General features: G+C 40.3%; 2 protein-coding genes across 5 annotated transcripts in view; one reads left to right on the plus strand and one right to left on the minus strand.

Moving 5' to 3' along the window:
* LOC119719453 overlaps positions 1-23,321 on the plus strand; it is a 36,669-nt gene extending 13,348 nt beyond the window's left edge. Inside the window, exons 2-4 of the mRNA XM_038188913.1 lie at positions 11,294-11,418; positions 17,531-17,811; positions 22,851-23,321. Of these exons, the coding sequence (XP_038044841.1) occupies positions 11,294-11,418; positions 17,531-17,696 (291 nt within the window). The 3' untranslated portion in view covers positions 17,697-17,811; positions 22,851-23,321. The remainder of the gene's footprint in view (positions 1-11,293; positions 11,419-17,530; positions 17,812-22,850) is intronic.
* Positions 23,322-24,468: 1,147 nt separating this feature from the next.
* LOC119719451 (golgin subfamily A member 4-like) overlaps positions 24,469-27,182 on the minus strand; it is a 34,807-nt gene continuing 32,093 nt past the window's right edge. For 2 of the 4 annotated variants that reach the window (XM_038188911.1, XM_038188907.1), the window contains one exon: positions 24,469-24,535. In XM_038188911.1, coding sequence (XP_038044839.1) covers positions 24,515-24,535 — 21 coding nt within the window. In that variant the 3' untranslated portion in view covers positions 24,469-24,514. Of the gene's footprint in view, positions 24,536-25,330; positions 25,647-27,182 lie in introns of those variants that run through there. The other 2 variants (XM_038188909.1, XM_038188908.1) reach the window with 2 other exon arrangements.

Consider the following 27,182-nt stretch of genomic DNA (forward strand, 5'->3'; position numbering starts at 1 on the left):
AGACCACGGTATAAACTCGGCGGGCCCGGCTCGCTAGGCACTCCGGGGTCTGTTACGCTTGGCTTGGTGCGCATCTGCCGTACCGTAAAAACTCGTTGTATAAACCGGGGGGAAGCTCCTAGAATAACACACCGACGCTTGACTTTTTGTTTCATGTGTTGATAGAAATGGGCGAATATTGGCCTAAAATCGCTAATATAAGACTCGTGGGGTGCTTGTTTGTGTTCTGCGACATAAAGGGATAAAACAGTGGATACTTTTTTTGGAAAATTAACAACAAAGGCCAGGGGGGTTTAACGATTATCTTTTGTGATGATTTCTGTTGATAGTAACTGCCATAAGTGAAATCTGTCAAAGCACATTTGGTGCAGTTTAACTCGCTTTGTGAATTATTGTTTTGTGCATTGGTAGCTTATAAAAACAAAATGTTTAAGAGGCCTATTCTTACATTAGCCTTAGAGTCATACACAGTGTGCATAGACCTATCTGTCTCGATGTCAGTAATTCGTACCATTTAGTCTTCAAGTTTCATTTAGTCTTCAAGTTTTTCGTTTACCAAAGCATTATACCTAAACTTTACTTCCACACAAACTACGACAAACGGTGAAATACGGGTCACCAACACCATTAATTCATTAATTCACCAGTCTCGTTTCGAGCTCTGAAATCAAGGCGTGTATGAAAACAAAGATGGCGTCACCCTGTTTTCCATGTTTACATTATAGTCTTGTTAAATTTAAATGACCAATGATAATTATGAGAAATAGAGAAAAAAAACCCATAAATAGGCCTAAGCACCGGCTTACTCCGGACAAGTGCCTCGTTCTGATCCCAATAGAGTTATGCACGTATATAAAAAAAAATCAAAGATGGCGGCCGACTGAATGCTCATTAATTAATCCGTTCCCGGTAACGACCCAATTGCGATGGTAGACCGCGCCGACACGGCCACCTAAAGGCTCAATTTCACCTCCACGGCCGTTGCCAAGCAGCCGCGGAATTCCAATTTACTTGACATCGTGACTTCAGAGAGCAAGCACTGGCGCGCTTTCCCCTGGACACTGAAAACGAGCTATTAGCAAAAAGCGGTAAACGGTCCCTATACACACCATCGCCTGGGTTCCAATCAAATAGTGTCTGGCTAATGTGTTTCTAGTTAGTATAAAATGCTATTTTGGTTTATAAAGATTGGTCTTAAGTCATTGAACACAGGAATGGTTTATTCTGGGAATGATTGGCAATGCAGTTAGACCTGTTGGTGTTGAATAATTAGGTCAGAACTTTACACTGTGGAAGCATTGGTGTCGCAACAAGGTGTGGTTGTAACCCTGTCAAAGGCGTTCAGTTCTGGCCACTGGTCAATAGTGAAAGCTGTAAGGAAGATAGAATAGAGTCACACTAAAATATTACTGATCACCAGGGGTATATTTGTATTCCCGCTTAACTATACTCCACATTGAATGTTTAGAATCGAACAGGGAGTTAATATATTACAGATATAACCATGCTACTCAACGTAAGTTATTTCCCACTTCAGTTTTTATTGACCACTCGCCATTTGTTCTCAATCGATGAGAAAGAAAATGGAGAATTAAAAAATACTCAGTTATACAATTAGTCCGCTATTTCAAAAATATTACACGAGTGTTTTGCATTATGCTAGAATTTTGAAAAGAAAATACACCATTATACAGGATCTTCTTGTCTGATGAAAAGTCCCAAGACCTACAGTATCTCATCTACTAATATCCAAAATAAATATTTACAGTACGAGGTGACACAAACAATACATCAGCGGTCTAACACAAACATTTCAGGGTTTTGTTCCTGGCAAGCGATGGTAATTTTCTTCTCCTGTGTCCCATCCGAGGGCTTTTTACCTGAAGCGCGGAAAGACATTTGTCGCGCGAAAATGGCTTCACAAACAGTCCTCAGACCGAGTTTTTTTCATCTCACTCCTGTTTTGACATTAAAATTTTGGCAGGAGAAAACCTACAGAACATCGGCAGCTTAATCTCCGTGCGCGCACCACTTTGCCGTCGCTGCTTTTTGATACCCGACCTGGAAAAAAAAGTTGGGCTTTTTTTTTCGTCGCGGAATTCTTCTGGGACTTTTTCGTCTCGCCGTTAGCAGCGGCTCAGACCGAATAAACATGACGGAGGGCGGGGAAAGGCACGTATTAAATTGATAAGGGACAACCACTTGTGAAATTGATACGGGGAATTATAACAGAGAGAAAAAAAATCCTCTTTTCTTTTGGTCTCACCGGGAGAGGCGTGAGATCGAGACGGAGAGATTGTACGAGATTAGACAGGCTAAAATAGTGTCGTAAGCAGTAGCGAATTCGGTAATGAATTTGTAGAAATCAGGTTAGTAGTCCTAATAAATGGATTCTACTTCCTGTAGGAGAGAGGTGGGGCTTGGCCCAATTTATGTTTTGCATAACAATAAAGAAGTTTATTAGACATTCATTAATTTTTTTGATGTGATCCACAAAGGATGTTGGAGTTCCGTGCCCACATCTTTTACTCCATGTTGTGCCTACTCTGCCGATACTAATTTTTATATCAAACTTTCATGAGTTATTTCTACGCATTGTATGTTTATTTTTTCCCCCGATGATTCTATACAAAAATAAGTTTGGAGCGTTGGTGGTTGCGGTATAATCACACCATCTTTAGCGTTTCAAGAACAAATACAAGGTAGTTATGTGAAATGTTGCTCATTCTTTTCCCTGAAAAACTACATGTGTATTTCTGGATCTGCCTGGATCCCGATAACAAAAACTGTGGTTTTGTTTCATATGAACTGAAAGATATAAGTCGATGTGTCGCACCAACTGATAAGAACTATCTTTGTTTAGTACATTTGTTTTACTTTTCCCCGTTTCCGTGATCTGTTTTACGGGAACGGATTTCGTCTCCACCATTTCGAGTGCCGCGCGCCTCGCCACTTGGCGCACGCATCACGCGCGCGGCGAAGCCCTCGCTTAATCACTCCCAACAGCACTTAAAACTCGCCGAATTTCACTCGCTGGTCGAGAATCCTCCTCCGCTCCGTGCCACGGACAATCCCTTTCATCCGGCCGTCCACATGATTAACGTATCGTTTCTGCCCCAGTAGATGGTGAAAAATCTCCCTCTTAGGAAGAAACGAATCGGTGTTGGTGAGATGGCGGTAGCCTGGGATTGTTCTTTATCTTGCCGAGAAAAGTGAAGGGTGGGTGTGCGAGAAAAGCGTTTAGTGTTGCCGTTTTTTGTCAGATTTCGAACGTTGGAGTGGCGCGAGCGGAAGCAGCGAAAGGCGAATACACTATTCGTCGATTTGTTTAAATGTTAATGCACTTCTTGTTTGCAGTGACTTTAAAGGCATCTAAAGGATCATTTGCATTCATCCCAAAAGTAACCTCCCGAATTATTAAAGAAGCTTACATGGATTAAAGATCGTACTTTATTGCTAAACACCCCGTGACATATTCCGTCTGGCTTGTTTGCTGTCATTTTATAGGGAAAAAACACAAGAAATGTAGGCGATTTCCAACGATCAGTCAATCGACTGATTTTTGGAAATATAGGGTGTGATAGACGAAATCGTGTTTCGTGATCAAAGGTTGTGCATGGTTTTTCACTGTTTTCTCTATAACAAATGTAACATCCACTGAGCTGTAACTTCAACAGGTTAGGTTTTGAGCATTCTTCTTTGGATGTTGAGTGGTGTTATTATTGGAAACAACAAAAATGCACGAAGAGAAAATGGATGTGTATTTCTTTAGGCCCTATGCATTAGAGTTTCGTTCAAATATACCTTGTGTAGGGCGAAGTGGTGAAAGACCAGAGGATGTTGTTGATTGTAATGTAGTCCTGTCTGTATTGTAGTCAACGCTTATAGGGATCACTAAGGTATAGATAACAAGACACAGTATTTTCTAAAGCAGAAAGATACATTTAAATTTTGAACAAGAAACGTATGAGGTAATCATTAACAGTGTTCAATGAAAAGATCATTGTCAGAGAACGACCAAAGATGTTCTATAACGATCTGTTTAACCGCAAATTAAAGATATCCAAGCTTTAAAAGAACCTCCTTAGGCCCTAATTGTTTTAATTTCTAAAACAAAACAAGTTTTATTTCCAAACACTACAACAGTCTTCCAAGGACAAACGCATTGCCTGAGTAGCCCAAACGATATCACAGTAAATCCCTGAAAGAAGTTGAACAGATTCATATCATTCATATCAGTATCAAGTCCTTTGTCTGTATAGTGCCTTAAAATCTGAAACAATGTAAATCAAAGAAGACTAGTCGTCGCCTGTGGTTTGGCGTTATCAAGCAACAAATACATTTTTCCAATCTCTCTGGCGTATAATTAAGCTTTGTTGCAAAATAACCGGGATTTAATTTTGTTCTGAAATCATTATCCTAATCAACTCGAGGATTTTTATGACTCCGAAATCGGGGCCTTATCACTGGCAAATAGTTTTAACGAGTGTGGCACGCGACTGCGATGGAAAGAGACGATTAGCGGCCCTGTGACGTTTTTTTTCTTCACCGCAGCGAGTTTTTAAAGCGATACAGCTAATTTAGCAAACGAGGCGCGAGTGCGCAGACGGTAAACAAACAAGTTAAAAGTCAAGCAAACAGGATAATCATGGCGGGAGAGCCGTTAATTTTCGGCCAGCCTCACAAAAATGGCATTGTCCTGCAACCGATAGTGCAAAACGCGCAATTAAAGTTTGTTTTTAATTGCTAGCTTCGCATTATTTATAAATAGATTTAAAATAGGGTTGAGATTTTATAGATCCTACTTGATCGAGGCAGAGTGACGTCATCCGATGAAAAACATCTATTCATTTTACTCCCCAGTTTTCATCGGTTGCTATGTGTTACCATTCAGCACTCCAGACTCAAGAACCATTGAGTTTCAAGAACATAGGTCTGGGAGCTAGATAAGCCAATGGACAAAATTCCCGGATGTCCGCGCCCATCTATAAGTATTTAATCAAGTTTATTGAAATTAAGGCCTCTTTATGTCACTTAAGTCTCTATAAGTTACACAATAAAGTCATAAATAATTAGAATTAATTTTATGAAAAATGACTTTAATGACTATAAAGTGTGATAGCCTCTTTAATTCAAACTACGGACAAAAAGCAACTTGCTTGTCAAGTGAATAACGTGATACGATAAGGACACGTCTTGAAGTAGTAAAAAGAAAAGGTAAAATAAAAACATTCCAAATAAACTCCACTTCAGAAAGTTTCTTTAAGCCAGAATCGAAACTGCAGCCCTCCAACTTTTTACGATTTAAATTATAGAAAGATATAGTGTCGACCCACTTGATGTGTCTCAGAAACCAAAACGAATCACCAAACCTAATCCGCAGGATTTACGAGTCCACCGTAACATTTGCTACAAATGTCATCCATCTTCGCCACGGCTAAAAAAAAAAGTTTCACCGGGTGCCCGCAAACCTGTTGACGGATAAATTGACGGGTACGACGGCGCGCCCCTGCCACGTGGCGCGGAGGCCCGTAAACCCAAATAGTAGTAAAGTTTTACAGCGCACCCGTGGCGGGCGACTCGGACCCCTGTCTGCGGGGGCGCCCAGGCACCGCTTAGGAAGGGCCTTGGGAATTTGACTCTCATGGGAAGGAAATCAACTGTTTATGGACGGGTGGGATTTGCGTTCGATTTTATTGAATGTTTGTGAGTTTCAAAAGGTGGCTGTCTAATTGGCTTGGCGTGTATAAAGTTATATTGATTTATTTATAATTTGGCTCTTGGAGTTGCTTTATATAGGCCTACAAGTGACTTTCAGGTTTTTTCTTAATGGTACCTTGTCTGTTGCTATCAAAATTGTCTTTCTGACTTGATATTTGATATTGGATGTGCATCATTTTTGAGTTCCAAGTCCTAAAGATCACACGAAACCTTTGTTGCTAATCTTAAACCAGCTGTTTTGTTGTTCTTAACATTAACAGCAAATGGAGGAGATGAATACATTGTTGTACGCCAATTGCTATTTTGTACACCAAATGAAGTTTTCTCTATAAGACGGAGTAAGCACAGTCCCAAATCGAAGAATCTATAACCTTAGTAGTTGCACTCTTAAAAGTTGAGGGCACATTCGATCCAGACTACAGGTCAGATTTGACCTGATACTTTTCCGGGTCAAAAGGACTTTTTTGGGGAGGGGGTGGGTATCAAAACGACACTTCTCCGTGTCAAATGACCCGGAAAAGTGACTCTGAGAATTGTCGATTCTGACACGGATGGGGGTCGAGTATGACCCGAATCTGACCTGAGACTTTTAGGAGATGCAAGCAAAATTTGGAAGCAGACACGAATTTCGAGGAGTCAATGTAACCTTCGACGCTATTTCGCGTGGGATGAAAATCTGTATGTCCGGGAGCAGTCTGGGGAGGGCCCTTGACTACTTGCTCTCCGATGATTCACCGGGCGAGATGTAGCATGGACCATTTGACAAAGATACAGTTGCTGTGAAGTTAAGATATTGGGAAATCACCCTGTGGCACCTGAAGTTCTGAGGCTGCGTCCTAAAGTATAGTTGGATGAACAACCAAGAAAAAAACGGTGAGATACGTCTATAATCCTCAACGCCTAATGCAGTTACATATGTTTGTCATCATGTTGGTTCCGGGCTCATATTGTCCTCAATAAAAAAGCCCAGCAGCCTATGTGATGACGGGCCATGCATCTATCCGATACCGAACCCCTCTCGTTTGTTATGATTTTTTGAGGCTGTGTTTCTTCTTGTTTATTTGTGTTTCTGGAGAGTGTCTGTCGCGGAGGGAAGATGGATCCCTCTTCTGTAGCTGTCTCTGGTTTTGGTTTCAAATTAGGTCATCTGAGAACCTGCGCGTGCGTTTCCATTCGTCACGACTCCTTGCGCAATAATTGCCCCTAGCTAGGTCTTTGTCTTAGTTTCGTCCACCTTGAGGGCGGGTCTAAGTCAAGACAGGAGGGGGCACTCAGTAGCAAAGTGGTAACGAGTGAGAGGTCTTCTCTTTCATTAATTGAAGATCTAGAATGTTATGAACTTCTTTCCTTCTTATTGTTGATTCCTAATGTTCAATTCCTAGAATGCTCATTGTTCAGGAGGTTGAGAGCTAAAAGGGTGATCTAGGGTCGAGGGTTCCAACCCCACTTCCTTCATTTTTTGACCACCCGTACTTTCCTTATTTCTCTCCAATTAGTTTGCTTCCATGTTCCACTCTTTTCACTCCTGTTACCAATTGTGGCTTCTTTGTTATCTTTGAAGTCTGCAATTTAGGTGGTTGTTGGCCGCCACGAATGGTGAACACATTTCGGACAACTATTGTAATCTATTTATTGTCTGATAATGTGTCCTCCTGTTCCCAATTTCGCATGCTGTAATTGCTTGTTCCTGTTTGCTGGGTCCACATCCAGCCCCATCAATCCGTCCTTCGCAATATCTGTTCACAATCATCACAATCAATTCCGAGATGTCATAATCCTCAACTCACAGAATCATATCAAATCTCCAAGACTAGCCCAAGCCCCAGAGAACCATACCCATCAATCCCCAACGGAGTCCCTCCATCTCACCGTGCACCTCGTCCCAGGCCCCGCCGTCGTCACGCTCGCCTCACCCCCGTGTCCGTCTCGCTTGGCTCTGGACATACAACGGGCACTCGCGCGTGTCCGTTGATCACCGATCACCGAGGTATCCCGTTTCTTTAATATCCCCGGCTCTCCCCGTGTTCACAACAGGTGTGCGTCGTATATCATTCTCTTTGACATTCCCTGACAGATGACAACCTTATGAATGTCATATTTAATATCGCACCGGGAAACAAAGATGTAATTACTTGTGGGGCTTTGGGCTATTTCCCAGCTCTGATCGAGGCTCAAGGGCTTTGAATATATTGTTGTACTATTGCATATAATAACATCATTTCAAATTTTCATTGTCTTTCATATTCTATCCCTGTTCCGAGAGTCTCGCCAGTGGCGGATCAACGGGGATTTAGGGGTCTAAACTCCCTTCTTGGGCTACAAAAAAAAGAAGAAAATCGTGCAGAAACCAGGATCCGCCCCTGCCCTCTAGATCATTTTGCCAACATCAAACAATGTCAGACCAAGTTAGCCGATCATCAAGCACACTTTAACCATGCACAAAAAAACAACGTGTACGAACAAAGAGACCAAAACGCAATTGAAAAAAAAGGCAAGGAAGACGGACAATTACGCAAGGAAGACGGGAACTTCGAGAGAAAGTAAGCAAATGAATGAAGACACCAACAGACAGAAATAGGCCTGCCGAGACAGATTAAAAAGCAGTAAAAAAGTAAAGCAAACAGGTAGCACCCCACCTCAAAAACCCTAACATTATGAACCAAAATACACCCAAACGGTACGGTACGAACGCACACACGTTTGCAAACTGACAGGAAACCATTTAAACGCGCAAATACCAATTAAATGAAATTCGAGTGAGCAAGTAGGCAAGCTAAAAAAGGCCCCCCCCAAACACCCCCCCAACAACAACAACAACACGAACCCCCCCCCCCAAAAAAAAAAAAAAAAAACAAAACAAAACAAAACAAAACCCACAACAACAACCGGAGTGCAAACCTTCATACGCAACCTGAAAGAAACCATCAAGGAATGGCAAAGTTGTTCTGAAAAGATACGAAACAGCAAATATAAATCCAATCAAACATAGGCACAAACAAACAAGTCAACAAGAAGGCCAAGCATACAGCACTCAAGCAAACATGTGCAATCAATCAAGCGCGCAAACAAACAGACAATCACAAGCGGACCCAAGAAGATGGCCCCTTACACTATACAGATCCCATAACCCAACAAGACTGTCCTTTTGTTACTTGAGAAAACATCAAGAAGGTTGAGGCTTTCCGTGGGGGTGAAGGGGGGGGGGGTGCGGCTGGCCGGCGCGTGGCGCACATCTGTCACAGCGCGCGCACGGCCCGTGCGAACCACCGTCGATTTACTCTACCATCCCGGTTTGATAACTCACAGACTCTTCTCGTTCAATTAAAGGTGTCGACCGGATCCGCACAGTGGCCAGAAAATAGAGTGTAACGGATGACCGATGACGTCACGAATGCGATTCAAAAAACAACTCAAGCCAGTATACCCTGCCATATCAAACATTGAGACAAGATATAAAAAGTATACAGAAAAATCCAAGTGGCTCACATAACGCCTCAATGCTGTGAACCATTTTGGTAGTTTGTTTGACTGATCTGAAAAAGGTATTTTGTCGTGCTGACACATCTGACGGCCATTCGTTATTAAATAAACTAATTAAAAATAAACAAAAGACAATCAAAATAATCAAACTAAATATATGTATATACTATAAAGACAGATTTATAAACAAAATCGGGGATTTACTTTGTATGAAATAAAAAGCCCCTTTAAGAGCTACTTACACCGCCATACGACCATAAACCCAGTATTGGAACTGTGAACTTTAAATGTTAAGTTTATTTAAAATATCTCGCGTTTCCATCTTCTACTTTCCAATAGGCCTACAACTTGTCAGACATTTAAGTGTGAATTCCGAGAAATGCTGTAAATAAAACATATATATGAGGGAAACAAACCAAAATAAAAATAAAAATATAAACCCAGCATCTGGGTTTATATTTCCCTGCTTTCCCTCGCCACCCTTCGTTTAATTGAGAAAAAAAAAGACCGAATAAAAGTGACCCCATGAAGTTTCACAAAACACTGCGTCAGGAAGTATGTTCATAATATTTTGCGGTATCTCGCAAGGACGCTCCGTAATTGTGGCAGATGGCTCTCACTTATGTACCACCATACACCTGCGATATTCGGATGCATGTGCTTCCCTTTTTTTCGATCAGCCTCAAACGTCCCTGGGCTCCGCCCAACTCTATACCAACACTCTTCCTGCCTCTTTATACCATCGACGCACTGAGATAGTTTAGTCTACATCTCTGTTTCTTCATTTATCTTCTGCCGGATCGTCACATAATTAACTCCGTTAGGAGGTTCTCCCAAGGGAAAAATCCCAAACCTCCGTCTTCGGCACAGGATTCTGTTTTCCCACCCAACTGCCTTTTGTGACAAAATAATGAGTTTGGCAATTAATCATGGCAAAATAAAAGAGGACCTTGCTTTTGATTTCCGAGACATCAGCGATGTCTCATCATTACCATTTTAAAAACTTAGAATCTGCTAACTACCTAAGCACAAGCCAGTTTCTATACGCATACACCGGTTTAATGAGCCTAATTAAGTTGCCCGTGTTCGTCTTTAATCCCCGTTTGAGCATAGCGCACGCGTGCAGCGCCGAGTTGCTCATAACAGTTTCGGGGAGAAAGATTATCAATTTATGGTGATCATGGGATGCACGAGGTTTTTTTTGTTGTTGGCCCAACAAAGGGATTAGTAGGGCTCCTTATCTCCTGGCCGCCGACAAAGGATTTGGAGAAGAGATTAGCAGGGTATTACAGTCGTGATTAGGACAATAATGCAATTATATTTAGATTTTTGATGAGACGAGTTTGGATCTTTTTCAGCAGAGAGCTAATACCTTCCTCGACGTTTGTGCCTCACGTTTTCAAGAAAGTATAGACCCTTTGAAAACAGCAGCCATCTTGAAGGTTTTTTGTTGCTCGGGCCCTCTATGTACCTCATTGACTGACTCACTGACTTTCACTTGTAAGTTAGACTTGCATTAGCCCTACCTCGGCTTAAAAAAAATTGACTTTACGTGTCCCAAAATGGCCTGCCTACCGTCCTATTTGTACACATCTCACTGATGCACCGTCTGGCTTTGACATGTGAATAGAGTTGGTTAAGCATGTACACCACCCATAGGTATCCCTAGGAAACACCATCACTGCACCTCAATTATACATGTAGTTGCAATAATATACTTTCTATTTTGTCTTGAACGTATACGGTGTTGCATTTTTTTTTAATCTCAAAAGTCAAAGATTTCCAAGTCGATTTATGGAGAAAAAATTGGATGAGATCCGAAACATGTCGTTTCAATCAGTATCCCACCGCATTTTCATTCCTATCATACTTCGCATTATATGTCTCTCAGTCTCGCGATACCAACCCTAAATAAACCCCAGATTAATTTGACCCCTGACCTCTTATTTTCCGGAGTAGCTAACCTCCTCACCCGCCGTTATTAACTTTCGCTGAACCTGTTCCGGAGAAAGGGCGGTGTTTCCCCTTTTCCCTCTGAACTAAAAATTGAGGTTGTTAATCTCACGGCCAATATCTCCTTATCATGTTACAGATGATGAGTTTACCAGTCCGTGTGGCTCCCCCGGGTACCAGCGAAGAAAATACCGAGTTGTTTCGATTGAACTTGTTGGTGTTTCTGAAACTTGGAACTTGGGAAGTTTTGACCGATGATACCAGGTAGGTTATTATTGCGTACACGTGTCATTCATGTTCTTTTCTGGGTGGTGTTTGTGGTGTTGTCATGTCTGTTGGTCTGTCTGTCTGTCGGTTGTCAACCTTCTGACTGAACACCTATCCCTTCATGATGTCGAGCAAATCGTTAGCATCAAGTAGTTGCTCCGGCATCCAACTTTGGATGGCTTTAAGTGTAATGACTTCATCCTCTGTGTTTAGCAGGTTAAGATTAGGGAATATACGGGTGGGAAAGAGTCCTTTCAGGCAGTTTTACAGCCCATCACCAGAACATCTGTTAATTGTTGTGTTCCTTTACTGTAACATGAAGAATTGAAACAATGAAACTTGCCCAACAAGAATTGTAAAGATGGTGTTGAGAGCTCTCAGACTGCGTCTTCATCTCTACCTGTTACCTAATACATGTATAATGGTGCCATTTGTTATAATTTGTAATGAATTGTTCTGTAAGTCTTTTTCGCTCCATACGTTTAAAGTATCTTTCTTTGTCATTTTTCTCGTACCAAATGCTATTTCGTAACGAAAAACATGCAGAACTCGAGTTTTAATCAACGTCCATTTCTTAAATTCGTTCAGAATTAAGTTGTTCCATAATAATCAGCGGATTTATTGAGAGATATAGGATATTCTCCATCAAACATCTCGATTCGTCCTGAAACTGGGTTGTAAGCTTCCGTTTTCAGTGTTACCCAGTACTTGCATATTTGACCTTGCCTTCTGAGTAACGAGGATTTTTATGTTGATGCTTTCTCTTATTGTCAATCTGGTCTTTCAAGTCGTACATGTGCGAAACGTCCACACTTCCGAAACACCTGTCTCATGCATTCAAAGACGGATCTAACTGATTCTGATGCTAGACTTTTGCGTCTTGACAAGCATTCGCACGCGTCTCCTTCCACTATCAATTGGTGGAGAATTTGTCTCAGGCGCGAGCGAAGATGGGAAAATTGGGGGCGAGAAGATGACGAAGAAATCCCGAGAACGGAGATCACGAGTAATTAGGCAAATAATTGGCCAGAATTCGAATGTCAGATTTTTCCTCTCGCTTCGGCCGAGATTTTTTGTCCCCCTTCGTCAAAAAGGTATCCTCAGGGCTAATTGGATTGGAAATGGAAAAATGAAGTGATTGGAAGCAAGAAAAGGAGGCATCGTTCTCCTGTTTGTCTTCTCACAAGGAGATTGAGGGTAATTAGGCAGATTAGGCTCGTCTGCCCGCTACTTGTTGTTTTCAACAGTACTAGTGTGACCCTGATGGTGTTCTATTAAATTGCTTTATTTTGGATCGATGTGTGCACGATGGTTTTCCTATAGGCTAACCCTTCAAATTCCTACATTGCTTGAACAGAGAATGTTGTTGTTATAAAGCCGACACATATTACTTTCTACGTTCTCAGTGTCTTTGCGACAAGACTGAGTAAAGTGAAAATGTGGTGCCGGTTTTGTGTAGACAAATCCGGGCGCGTGATCACTGCACACGCGACGCACAAGGCCCCCTTTAATGGAGAAACCGTGTGCATGCTTTTGTTCCAAGCGATTGCCCTATTACGGACTATCTGAACAATAGCTAGCACAATGCTTTCGCCATTGAAGGGGGCCTCAGTGATCAGCGTTGTCGAGTCCAATCACAACTCCTTTCACAAGTGCAGTCACAAGTTCTTTCATAAGTGCGTCAGAAGTAACGGGATGAACGATGACAAAGGAATACTTAAATTTGTTACAGTTCCTTTGAATAGATAGTGACTTGAGTCGAGACTGAAGGACTTGTCATGGACTTGTGATGGACTTGTGATGGAGTTGTGATGGACTTGTCAGAAACTTGTGATGGAGTTGCGATGGAGTTGTGATGGACTTGTAATGGACTTGTGATGGACTTGCGATGGACTTGTGATGGACTTTTGATGGACTTGTGATGGACTTGACTGTGATGGACTTCAGGGACTTGTGGGGACCTCAGATGGACTTGACTACAACATTGCCCGTGATAGAATTGATAGCGTGCCAAAAATGGTTGAATGTTACGAATTGTTGCCTCGGTGAGCCTGGGAGGATTTTGATTCAGTATCCACCTTTTTCTATTTGCCCGTCCGTACCTATTTCACTCAAGCTAGGCCCATAATACAATAGCCGTAGAAGGTAAAAGAAGATCCGTACTGACATAAATATGAAAGTAAATGAACACGACAGCCACTTGGAGATTTGGTTATTAAATTCCCCGGCCGGCCAATTGATTAATTCTGACACCGCACGACATGTCAGTTGCTCGTAATTCAGATATATGATGATGAAGATATTATAGCCATATCAATGGCCCGTCCCTTCGATCGTATTACAAATGAACAGTCATCTTATATTATAGTGCCTACGTGCGCCTACCAATGCAGAAGAATTGTTTATTGTTCTACGGCGACAAAATGTTATTGTGTTTAAGTAATTCACTATTAAATTGGGTTTGTCCATCTGTTGTGGTGTTTGGAACATCAACAAGATACTCCCCGTGTGCCCCACGTTGTAATTTATGAAGGCACGGTGAACCATTAATCAGTTTCTACTTAAAGTTTGTCGTGCAGAACTGAAGTCAACGTATCAAAATAACAGCGGCAGGTTTCCGGAAACATTCCGAAAAAAAAAGTCGATTCACATTTCAAGCGAAAACTCAATTATTTCGTTTACTGGTACGCACGTGCAGCTTTTTTTTCTCATGAAAATATATTTTTGAAGATATGGAAATAATTATTCTACCATTATCCAATAAGGTTGTAAAGTGCTTTAAAACCCTAGCCCCCTTGTAGTTCCTCAGGACTAGCCTGCTAAATCCAACAGAGTCCTACCGGAGTTTCCTGCTCAATCCACTGTGCCTTATTTTCAGTTGTCTGCTGGATCCAACGGGGTCCAACATGGCGTTATAATGCGGTTCAGTTGCCTGCTGAATCCAACATTTTGCATCAGGAATGTACACAAGGCCAAGGGGTTTACTGCTCAATCCAACAGGCTCCATCAGGTATATGATATAGTTGGATCCTGATGGATTCAGCAGGATTAGGGTTAACACCGATGCACATCAGACTACGTTCCATCTAAAGAAAATCACATATCTCATGAACTGCACTGCGGTTGTCACGGATAGTTTCTTGGATGTGTTTCACCAAAAAAAATGGTACGAGTAACTAAGGGCCCTGGGGAGTTCTGTATTTATGAAATCGTTTCAAATTTTTTTTAAAATTATATTTTTATGTATTTATTTGTCACATAACATAACTGTCACAAAGCACAGTGTATGACATAGTTCACCACTTTTCTTCAGAATACAATTCGATTTTTTTCACTGAGAAAATCGTGAGGTTTTGCCCCAAACTGTTCAGCTGCAAGTTGGACATTGTATTTACAAAAAAAAAATGGTGTCATAAACGTTTAGAGTTCGAGAACGAGAGATATGAGGCCGTACCGGCGTGAAACACCGCATGACAAAGCTATGTGGCTTCGATTCACAGCCCAATACAAATTATTCACACTACACGCCCTCAGGCGGCGACGGGGCACCATGGTTAATCGAGGTCACCGGTGGCCCCTCTGTTGCTGAGGCGATGATGAGGCAATGACGCCATCGGGTCAAAGGTCACGGGATGATACCGGTTCACTAGGGAATAATGACCCCAAGATTGCCTTGCGTGCTGAAAGAGTGGAAATGTTTGGGATTCCTACACGGTCAGAGAAAATTGTCAAAATTGGTAGGCCATCCTACAGTAAAGCTGGTCCAAGACGAGACTAATATTTAGAGCGCACATAATTTATTTTCAGTTGATTCCGAATGGCTATTCACTGGAAGTCTTTTCATGCATCTGGTCTACATACTGAGCTGGATTTAGCCAATTCATTGGCGATAGGGGGTAATCCTATATGATAGCACTCCCCGGTTGTCTTCAACAGCCTACATCCAGTCCAAGTCACAGGGGGAGTCAGTCAGTCAGTCAGTCAGGGGAAAGGTATACAGAGGAAACTATAGGCTTCGTCTGGAACTTAGCAAAAAAAATACACGGATTGAAAAAAACAGTTCAACTTTCCCAGTTTGTATATATGTCGAGGGAAAATTGTTGTAAGATCCGATGTCATTACCAAGGTTTCTGTGTCATCCCTAATTTATTCCTGGAGTGGTTGAGTGGCCGTTTGTATCTGTATGCCTGATGACAATGCAATGACCGGTCAGAGTTTGGTAACTTTTCCTCTTTGCGCTTAAATATGAAACAATTGCAATCCATATCAATGGTTCAGGATGCATAGAAACATACCGACCCACCATTTAAAATTAATAAGCTCAATAGCTTTCGCAGACTGAAAATGATAGGCATGTTGGTGATAACGAGTTTTGTGTCGGTGAAAACTTCAGTGATACTTATTCCGTATGGTCGAATTCTGGATCATGCATTTTAGTGGCTGAGCCTCATTATTTCTCAAATTCATGGGGACAGTATGCGAAGCAAAGAAAATACAGCTGAGCAAAAACAGGTATACCAGCCAAAGTATCAAGATTTGTACTGCTTTTGACCAAACATGTTGGGGAATTTGCTCCAAATTATTATGTTTTGATTAATTAAAGATCACATGTCTAGGCCTATTTCTCGTTTGACGCACCGTCTATTTTAGCGCAGGTACGCTAATAACTGAACGGCGGTCGTGATCTTGACTACAGCTTGAGTCGTGACCGGGACACAACGCAACAATTCTTCTTCCGATCTCTAGATCACGAGTCGAGTTCGATCAATCTCAGTTTTCTTTGCAATAAATTCAGTATCGGCAAGATTTTGATAAGCTCTTTTGTTCAGCCTGGCCCTGTACTTATGTCACACACAGGCGCTGCATCCGCACAAGATTACGACATGACTATAGATTAATAGACATTAGTCACAACACTGTCATGCTATGCACCAATGCCTTTTCATCTTGTAAGTGGTCGTAAAATGAAAATTAAATTAAGGTTCGTAACTTCATATTTCTAATCTTCAGTCACCACACCATTACACGACGTGCCTGCGGACCTCTAATAAGAGAACATCTCAATTTTGACCTCAAAAAATATTTTGCCCGGGGAACAATCTTCTTAGCATTTTGCTTATGTAAGAAATCATGTAAACTGCTTACCACTAAGTCAGTATATATCAAGCTACAAAAAATGACATGATGTGCTAAGAAAGAAACACGTATTCTGCCCTCGGGGCTTCTGTAAAATCGGCCCGTGGTCTTTAGCGCCGTTAAGCCGATTTGCAGCGTGGTGCCTTTGGAAGGCAAGCGCCGTGATTTTCGTACGCACTACGGCCGAAAGTGTCTGTACTTTCCCCGCTCTTATCGCCCCGTCCTTGTACGTTTTTCGTTGTTTTCTGCCCAGAGGTGAGATGAACTTTTTGAACCGCCCGCGGGCGGAAAGATGCGGGATTTTCTGCCTGAGATGTCCCGCGAAGTATATCCGCTTTAAGAAGATTTGGGAACCCATTAATCTTAGTATCGGTAGAGCTCCAAAAAATACGAGTAATGGAGAAAACTTCATCGCGCAAAAAGTGCGACTAAATTGAAGGAAAATAAAACGCACCCTTTGCACATTTTGTATTTGTATACCTACCTGATTAGATATCCGAGTAACAAAACGTGTAATTTGACGGCTTAGGGCTTAAAGTTGAGGCACAAATTGAATTCCGTTTCAAGTCATCTTTCGTATACGTCGGCCTTGTGAGTGGGATGTTTCCATATATTTTTGATGGACGACAAAAGAGGTTTAACTTTATGGGGTTGGGGTTTGGGGTTGGGAGGAGTTTATGGTCGCAGAGGAGGGGTACAAGAAACAAAGACAATTGCGTGGCGGCAGTCGTAAAACCTCCGAACTAGACGCGATAGTTTTCTTGTGCTCGAGCTTTATATGGTTTGTGATATTAACGTGAATTGTATGAAATAACGCCTTTCATAGAACCGTGACTTTTTTTTTTTTACCCATTTAACCCTGCCCTGTTTAGGCCGTCTATTGAGCTTAGCAGATGCAGTGTATACTGTAAATTGATTCTAGACTATCCATTTATCAGATAATGGATACAATCTTTTGTTTCGCACTTGGCAGATGTCAGGAAATCTGTTCCAAGCTTCCAACCCGAGCGGAATCATGGCAACAGTTGGGAAGTGACCGCAGTGGCATTGACACAACTGCAAAGGATGTCAACACTGCGCTGAAGATAGGCTTACACACGTCCACAGAAAGGAGGGTAGTCACAACGCCGCACGGGTAGTGCTGTGAACGAGTCCATTTCATCCTCGAGTGGCCGGCTGGAGAGGAGGCTATCAAGCCGAGATGCTCTTACGATGGGCCGGATGCTTCTCATGTCAAGCACAGTGCGGTTACAGGTGAGTGTGCTACTGATATGGAGACTAGTCAAAGAGAATTAGAGACAGTCGCCCAAGCAGCAATCGCAACCTCTTTTTGGCTAATAGCAAAAGCAGGTTAGGTCCATATATTTACAGATGTTATTATAGTGCTTGAGAGTGAGACAAATCTCGGCTATTTTCTTCACTAAGTAAAATGCTTAGTGTGGCTAGACCTAGCTTCTGTGTCACAAAGCATAAAATAATGATATAAATATGTACTGATATTAATGGGAAAATCACACAAAGGCCATGGTAGTAAATAATTCAAACCAAAAATAATAAAAGCCACTTGCAAAATTATCCAAGATAATCCAAGGATTTAGACTTCACACTCCACTGCCCCTTGGCCAGTAGAAAAAAATACCAAAGTCGATAGTATAGATCAAAGGTTCCGATTAGCGCTAAATTATTCAAATTAGCCTCTCCGTCCCAGTCGCGTTCAATACAAATAAGGCTTGCATCATGAATATTCAAGTTGACGTCATACACTCTAAAAACAACTTAGTCAAAATATTGATTGGTTTTCCTAGTTATTGAAATTTTACTAGGAATTTAGTTAAACATGGAAAGTCTCATATATGGATAGAAAAAGTAGATGGATTTGACTCCAATTTTAGTTATTTGCATAACTGTTTTTCCTATAGTCAATAATACTGACTGGAAAAATCTAGTCAGATTGACTGATTTTCAGTTGCACCCAGCTGACCCTGAATGGCTAGTCAAATTTAACTGGTTTCTAGTCAAATCTGAATAAATGTTGTTTTTATTTTTAGAGTGTATGGTTCCAATTGACGCTTAATTATTCAAATTCGGCTTCCTTATTTGGTCCTGTTTCCATTCAACACTTGGATTATGAATATTTAATTATGACGTCATAACAAGAATATAGAATACGAACAGCAATTGTTTGTATACAATATAGTCCAGCATAAATGAAATCACACAGTGCGGAAAAAAACTAAACAATGTACATGGAAATTTCCACAAAAATCAAATAAGTTTTTCAGGTTTTCGGCGTCAGGGGACCGGGGACCCCATATGGCAAATGGCTCCCCCGGAAATTAGCCCGCCGTATATTCCATTGTGGGGGTCTTTGATAGATTCGCGCGACAAAACAAAGGGGGAGAAAAGAAATATGCTGCGGGGAAGATAGCGGGCCTTGGCCAAAAAAATGGAAAATAATCACAATTGCAAAACACGGTTAAAAAATAGTTAACGTTTGCCTGGTGTGCGATTTGGCCACTTAGCGAAATCCTACCCTCTTTAATGAAAAGGGGGAAATCGGTCCACAAAAAAAAATCAACTAATGAAAAAAAAAAAAAACGTGTTTCATTTTACCAGTTCGAATGCCTTGGAGAACATTTTACACTTTGGGAGACTGAGAAATGTCCATTAATCGGGAGGGTAAACCATGCCCCCCGATGGAGGGAGGATGCCTGTAAGTCTCCTTCTCCTTCGTCCCATCTGTCAAAAAATTCGGGGCTCCCGACGAGAAAATAGACATCTCCTCGTTCGCTTCCGGAAAAAACTCGAGGAAAATGGGCTATGAAAATATTAATGTATATACATCGACATGCAATCTGGAGAGGGAGAAAAAAGTCTCTTCGCATCGCCCATTAACCCCATATGTCACGTTTTCAGTGGCGGGACAAAAATACGCGCGTCTTCATTTTCGTGATCAATTTTCTTGAGCGGCCAAAAAAATCAATGCTTTGGGCTTAATTGTTTGTAGCGCGTATAGCTACACTCCAATCTTTAAAATCTGCTGAGCTGTAATGACCAGGAAAAAAACGCGGTAAATATATGAATATGCAAATGAGCTGGTCCGTAATTTGGGTTGCGCGGCGGTTGTGGTCGTGCGTACACAATGGAGCGGACCGGGCTAATGCATAGTTTATGGAGCGGGCAATGAAGTGAAGGTTACGGGGGCTCATAGAGGCGAATCTCTGGCGGGGCTGCCGCCCGCCACACGCTCCGAGTCAACCGGCGCTCGCGGACCGCACATCTGTCACACTTTTTGTGGGGGGCGGTGGGTTTATTGGCATCGCGATGTATGGTGGACATTGCTCGATACACTTGTTCTTCGATAAGTGATTGGATGAAGTTAGATTAAACGTGTTTGATAACAAAACAAATGGTATAGCCCCGAAAATTAACATTCACTGTATGCCAAATGTAAATGCTATATCACATCAGCCAAAAGATGTAATTTTTGGAAAAGTGCTGTACAGAAACTCAAGGGTCCCTAAGACACATCCCTAAAAGTTATCTGAACAAAATGGGTTACATACGAAATATATACATTGTAATGCGTCCGGAATTTACAGGAAAACTTACTTGCAGGGAAGATGTCAGGGGTCCGTAGAACATTTTGCCAATTATTTTCCGGAATTGTGTCAATTAAAAAATAATACATCGACAAGTTTTGATCGAATTCAGTCCAAAAATTTAAAATATTTTGCCCAAAACTCCATTTTTTGTTCGTTTTGGTTGAAAAAAGAAGACACTTTCTGAAACGTGCATGATAAATAATGTGCAGATATACACAATGCATTTTAAGGTACAACAGGCTGCACATTTAAGAGAAAAAAGGTGGAAAACAAAACAGAAATTTCTTGTTCACATTTATATCTCGCTTTTATTCCGTTTAAATTATGCGCCCGATGATAACAGAGACCGCTTAAGTGCTTAGACTAGTTCAACTATACCACAATACCACCGCAGCATAAGTGCGTGCTTGAGATACTATTTTACATTATGGAACTATACAAAAAGTATCAATTTCAACGTCCGAAAATTCCACAGAATTAAAAAAAAAAATCATTAACTTTATTTCGAAAAAAAAAATCTTTTATAGATCAGCTCCGATTGCTATCTTCCCAATTAATAAAGACGTGGTTTCTACGAAGCCAGAAAGTACAATTACTAACAGTTTCCATGAGCAGCACTGAAACAATATAATCGCGAATAATTTTGATCTGATATGGACTAAACTAACAAGGCATAGCTTAATAATAAACTTTGATGTTATAAAAACTCAACAAGATGTACATTGTACTTTTCAGTTTCCACTTCTATCGATTATTATACAATGAACTTGAATCCTTAATTTAAATAAAGTGTAACAAAAGTAGCAGTATGTACAAATTACCATGTATGATCGGTTAATTGAATGATTCAGATATATTCACCTTGAGCTTTTAAACAATTTCAGAAACGATTAATGGTCTTTGAAGAGCGACATTGTCCGAGACTTCAGAACATAATCAAACCTAGTGCTTAATAAAATTTATCATAGATTCTGCTAATAAAATCAACATTTTTACCAGATCTCATAACATAAAAAAAATCTTTGACTGGAAAATATTAAACCGCACGTATAAGTCCACATTACAATCAACAAATTTTGACACCAAATTCGTTTCAATCAACAGAAGTAACTGATTAAAACACATTTCGAAGTTATAATTCACAATTTATGGCATTGTTATTCAACTAGAAGATAATTCTATAAACAAATTATGAATACTAATACCTTGCATTAGATCAAAGGAAATATCTGTGCAATACATTAACAATGAACCAATGCTTGTAAAAATGGCAACCTAACACATTGTACATGAAACAGCCGCAGGGCTGATGCGGGAAAGGTAGTGCTTCAAGAATTACTGTCAACTTTTCTAGCAATACTACGGCAATTTCCTGTATAGACCCACCTAAGAAAAACCAGAAAAAGCGCAAGAGTCCGGCAAAATATTCACAATTATTCATATGCCAATAAATCCATCTTTTTTTTTTTTTATTTGTACAATGTAACCACATAGGAAGACTTGTTTATTGATAATTATATTAGAAAAAAAAAAAAAAAAAAAATATTTTGGAGAAACATTTTCCCCAATAGATCGATTGCATTTCGTGGCCATATTTGAGGTGTGTTTTGCTATGTTAATTCATTAACAATGAGTACACAAGAGGTGTATTTATGCATATCCCTGTGGAACAAAAGCACAGACCCCAAAGATGGCCGCAGTGCAAAAGGTCTATAGCAAATGAACATCCTAAACTAATTATTTCCAAGGAAACTTCAATAAAATTCCTAGCGTGTCCTTTTATTACGGCAAAAGTCACTAACTTACCAGACAAAAAATTTTAAAAATAAATTGTGCTCCAAGACGAACTTAATGTTCAAATTTCAATTTCTAAGGAAGCAAATGATGGAATGTAAATCAGTCAGCCAGTTTTTTTTCCTGCTACATGTAAACTTCAAGTACCAATACCACTGCTTTCAAAAAAATATAATCCCCTGAATATCACATCCATATGGCCAAGAATAAAACATTGACTTTCCAAAAAGTGTTCCAAATTATAGTGTGAGCGCCCTCTTTTGTCCCTTGTTGGTGAGTCTAACGTTCGAGGCTGTTAAAAAAAACCCAGAGCACCCCTGGTTTTATTCTGATATGATTATAAGACTGAAAACAATGTCTTGATTTTGAATTTTATGCCTGCCACTAATAATATCAAGTACATGTAGTTCATCAATGATAACCGGCCAAACCGTGACAAATAACACAGGTTTTTTTTCAACTTTAGGAGGTAGGCTATGTACAGTCACTGAGAATTTTGGCAACTTAGTTCATTGCGAAGCAGAGTGTTCAGATTTCTGTAACAGACACAAACCATTACAAGGTTTTAAAAACTGAATTAAAATCTGAAAATGCACAAGTCTACACAGGATGCCAAAATGAAGAAAACCACTTGTATGTAATTGTTGTAACGAACAAAGATTGTATGTTAAATCCGAGATATACCTGTATTACCGGCATGCAACTGGACATTAAGAAAAAAAGGAGGAAACTCCAAACCACACAAGACTTGTACTGTATTTTCCAATTTGTAATGGCATTCATGAGAAGTCAAAAAACAAGGAAATCAGCGGATCCGAAGAAAAGCTGAATGCCTGGTATTACTGTTTAGTCCCTAATAAACTAATGCGACATTATGATTTTTTTTTTTTACAGGAATACATACGTGGGTTTCGTGCACAAGTACCCCCTCAACGGTAACAAAGGGAGAGTTGGGGGAGACCACTGGGAGAGACAGTCAACCGCATTGCCAACAACGCCCGACGCTCACGCACAAACCACAGGTTTGTTCAGTTTTTATAGCACATTAGTCATGCATATAGCAAGCCAGTGTGAACCAGTATGCACACGCAGCGTGTCTCTCCGGCCCACTGGGCCTAAAGTGGTCGGATTGCGCCCTCTATAATTCGTGCACAGAGTCATAGACAAAATATTGAGTATTGATGAAAAACATTTGCGACTTTTTTTTTGCCATCACCCGCAGAGTAAATACACATTTGCACATTGATACATGTAAATGTCTCCTGTTGATGTTCCGTATATCCCATGGCAAGAATGTCGCATCCTGACGCCACTTTTTCCGTCATATACACGTATTATCTCAACGAAGGTCAGTCATTGCAAAAAATGTTGAAAAGGCATGAGTCTGGGACTGAGAAACATTTCCAATTTTGTTGGGAAATACTTTCAAAATTCACTCAACTCTTTATGTACACAACCAAGAAGTGGCCTCTGGATACTACAATCGTTTCAAACATTCAAATACAATGATGCCAACTTTTTCACTTTTTCCACTATAAACATCCGAAGAACACGAAGCCCTGAATACCTTTGATTTTTGCTTTTATACTTCGCAAGGCACACTTGAATATTTTTTTTTCTTTTTGAGCTTAGATACACTAGTACGACAGTTTGGCAACAAGTTTCACAAGCAATTATTTCTCTTGCAATTTTTTTTTGTAATCATTTTTACTTAACACTCAAAAGCGTACCAAAGGATCAAGGTTACTTTTTTTTTTACAATTTTTGTTCAAGTCCAATCTTCCTTTCAATCTGTATCACTCTGGATTATAATAAAGACAGTCAGCAGGAACAATGGAGATTCTGCTACAGACTTTTACTATTGCAATACTTTCAATAGTACTGAAATTGATTTCTGTTTATGGATAATTCAAATCACGAGTCTTCTTGGTTCCTTATCGAAATGGAGAGATGAAAAAGCCAGACACTTTCAAATTTGTGAAGCATAATTCCTGGGCAGTTATAATATACTTAGTATTGGCGCATCAATCTGACAAAGTATTTCCTTCACAAAGTTGCCCTAAAATGGCGCCATTCGTGACGATTGTTACCAGCTATTAAATGAATACTAAACGCTTGTTTCTTTACCTAATTCTTCTCCACAGTACTTGCCGAACAGATACGTCGTCAGCTGCGATGACACTTCTACCCTCTTCATATTCGGAAGGGGTTTCCGGCCGAGCCGGTTGGAGACACTCGCATCCTCGTCGTCCGAACAGGGACCAGACGACCCGATGCCCATGTAGTCGTGCAGCGAGTCCACGTCGAGGTAGTCAGTCATTGAGCTAGTCTCGGTCTGCTCGGGCCCCGAGGGCGATTCCGAGCACTCGGGAAGCGAATTGCATGATGGGATACTGGGCAGGGGTCGGGGGTTGGGCCGGGACGTGAAGTCCGGCGGGAACTTCTGGAGAGAGTTGCATCCTGGGGATTCTTGTCGGTAAATATTGCATTGTTGGGTTGCGTGGAAGTTTTCGGTGATACCGCCCTCACTGTCCAGAGTAGAATCGTTCCATTTGTCATCAGGGGGACATGAGGCGTCCCTGTAGATAGAAAAAAACAAACAAACCATGAAAGCATTTAATTTAATAAGGAACATTTAAATTTGGAATTATAATACTAGAAAGCAGTGGCGTAACCAGGGGGTGCACAGTGGCAGATTGTAACAGGTTAAAGATGTTAAAAGCAAAATCGAAACGCTTATCGGCCTGTTGAAAAAATTGTGTGTCTGGTGGCAGTTTTGCTGAGATGAAGAGCGCCACCTATTGTCTGAAAGTGTCTATGATTGTCCGCCTTTAACAGTGCCCCCTATCAGAAGATGCACCGTCTTCTGACAGGGGGCGCTGTTAAAAGCGGACAATCACGGATGGACTGTGAATTTATCAGCGATACAAACATTTAATTTTGCGAGCTAACAAAACCCTAATTATGGGACTGCTATGAAATCTGTAACACAATAACATGTATGTGGGAACATTTGCTTTTTGTGCATTTTTTTTCCGTTTGAAAATTGCTCAAAATCTTAAGAAAGGCGCATAACAACTAACTTGTTAAAGCTTCAACTCAGCTGATACTTTACATTATGACAAAACAGAAAACGTATGCACAATTTGAGGGTTTTGTAACTGGAATCCATAGCAAATACACGCATGCCTAAGCCAACTTCAATGATCGTTTTCTTTCGAGTGAAACCTTTTCAAGAGGAATCGTTTCACAGGGCATTTTGATCAGTCCTTTTTGAGCTAAGATTTTTGTCATCAAATCGGTTTGCACTTTTCCGGGTAATTGCAAATGTTCCTACACGCCTTTAAGTACAAAATCTAGTGTAGAAATGTCAACCAATTCGTCAACATTTTGTGGCAAAAGTGAATATTTCAGGACAGGACCCCAAAAGCCGAAGAAAAGAAAAAAGAAAAAAAATCAGCCAAGCTTAGTTTAAAGAAAAAAAAATAAAGCAGGCAAATGGAAATTATATTTTTAAACAAAATCCAAATCAAAAATACTTGAATTGTACATTTTTAATTTTAGAACGAAATGGAAGTCGTGATGGGATAATGCACATACTTGATGCAATCTCATGAACCATGACAAATAAAAAGGAAAAGTAAACACACTACCATAAAAAGTTGGGGCTGGGGCAACGGATCGTCACTCCTAAAGACCAAGCAAGCAGGAATACAAAGAAAAGTTCAGTAATGTTATCAAAACTAAAAAAAAAAAAAAAGAGAGGGAGTTTAATCAATGTTCAACTGAAGAAACAATTGTTTTTTACACAGCCAGCCAATTTGTATGCACTTGCTATGTAACAAAGTTGAAAAACTCGTACTTGGTCAAACAGCTGGTTTACTTGTTCAGTTATGGCAAAATGATGTTTCTTTCTTCAAAAGAAAAACAGATGTCCACATATTGCCAAAAAATCAAAACCAAATGTCACAAAACAGCAATAAATGGAGCTTTCACATTGGCGTTAATAACAACATCCAAAAGTAAAAATTTGAACATCGACACCGACCGCGAGTCTCAAAGATGACTTACATGTCATAATGACACAGACGCTCGCCTACTAGCAAGCTATTAGGCGGCTACAGGAAGTGGAGATGGGTGTGGTCAATGGGCGTGGTCAGTGGGCGTGGTCAATGACAAAAAATAGAGAGGAGGGTTTTGTGAGTTGAGGAGAAAGGGGTTAATAGGACAAAGGAAGTGAAATAGAGAAGAAAAAAGATAAGTTTCCAAATCCCGCAGTTGTGAAAGTCACAGAGATTTTATCATTTTAGTTTTAATTACAGCTTTGGCAAACTGCTATCAAAATTTGAACTTTATGGAACTGTTACTAAAGTCGAAATGCATAAATTGTTTTTATGGACTTTACAAGTTATACTGAAAAAGCAGTAACGGCAGCCATTTTGGAAAAAATAAATAAAAATAGTCAAGTGTAACAGACAGTCCAATAAGAATTAGCTGGTAAAATGATTTCACCATGACGTGTTTAGAACATACTTTGGCTATGTGCAACAGAAAAGGGGAAAGGATGGAAACACAAACACAATTTTCTGGGAAAACACCACTTGCAAACAAGACTTTTTTTTTAACAGCCAATTTATACATGGTCCAGGGCCTACCCTTTATTATGAACCATCTTGTGTGCCTGCGTCACACTGGCATGTTGAGGAACTAGAACATGGATAACAGAAGTCAAACAGACTGAAATTAAAAAACGGATGTGCCTTGCAGCCAAACTTATAAAAAAAAGTTACACATGCACATAGCAAATACATTTTTTTAAAAAAATAATAAATCGCGTCAACCAAAACAAAAGTTTCTTTTTCCAAAGCAACAACTTCATTGCTATTGGTGCAAGGCAAACTTTCTGAAATATTTATAACCTGCACATTTTGAATACTTTTTTGCTAAAACTTATTTTTTGAAAAAAAAGATTATAAGGGGTTAACCTTGCATTTGTTATTGAATTGGGTTGAAAATTAACTTTTTTTTGCAAATAACTAAAGGTCTATTTTATTCAAGTTTAATCAATTGGAATAGTTTTAAGGGCCCTTGTTTTGAATGATTTTGGACTTTGAACAAAAAAAATCATTTTCCCCAAAAAATTAAAAAATGGAATGGGATTAGTTGACCTTCCATTTTGTTATTGAATTGGGTCAAAAGATGAACTTTTCTGCAATTAAGAAAATA

The sequence above is a fragment of the Patiria miniata genome, unplaced genomic scaffold (genome assembly GCF_015706575.1).
Source record: "Patiria miniata isolate m_02_andy unplaced genomic scaffold, ASM1570657v1 HiC_scaffold_8, whole genome shotgun sequence".
NCBI lineage: Eukaryota > Metazoa > Echinodermata > Asteroidea > Valvatida > Asterinidae > Patiria > Patiria miniata.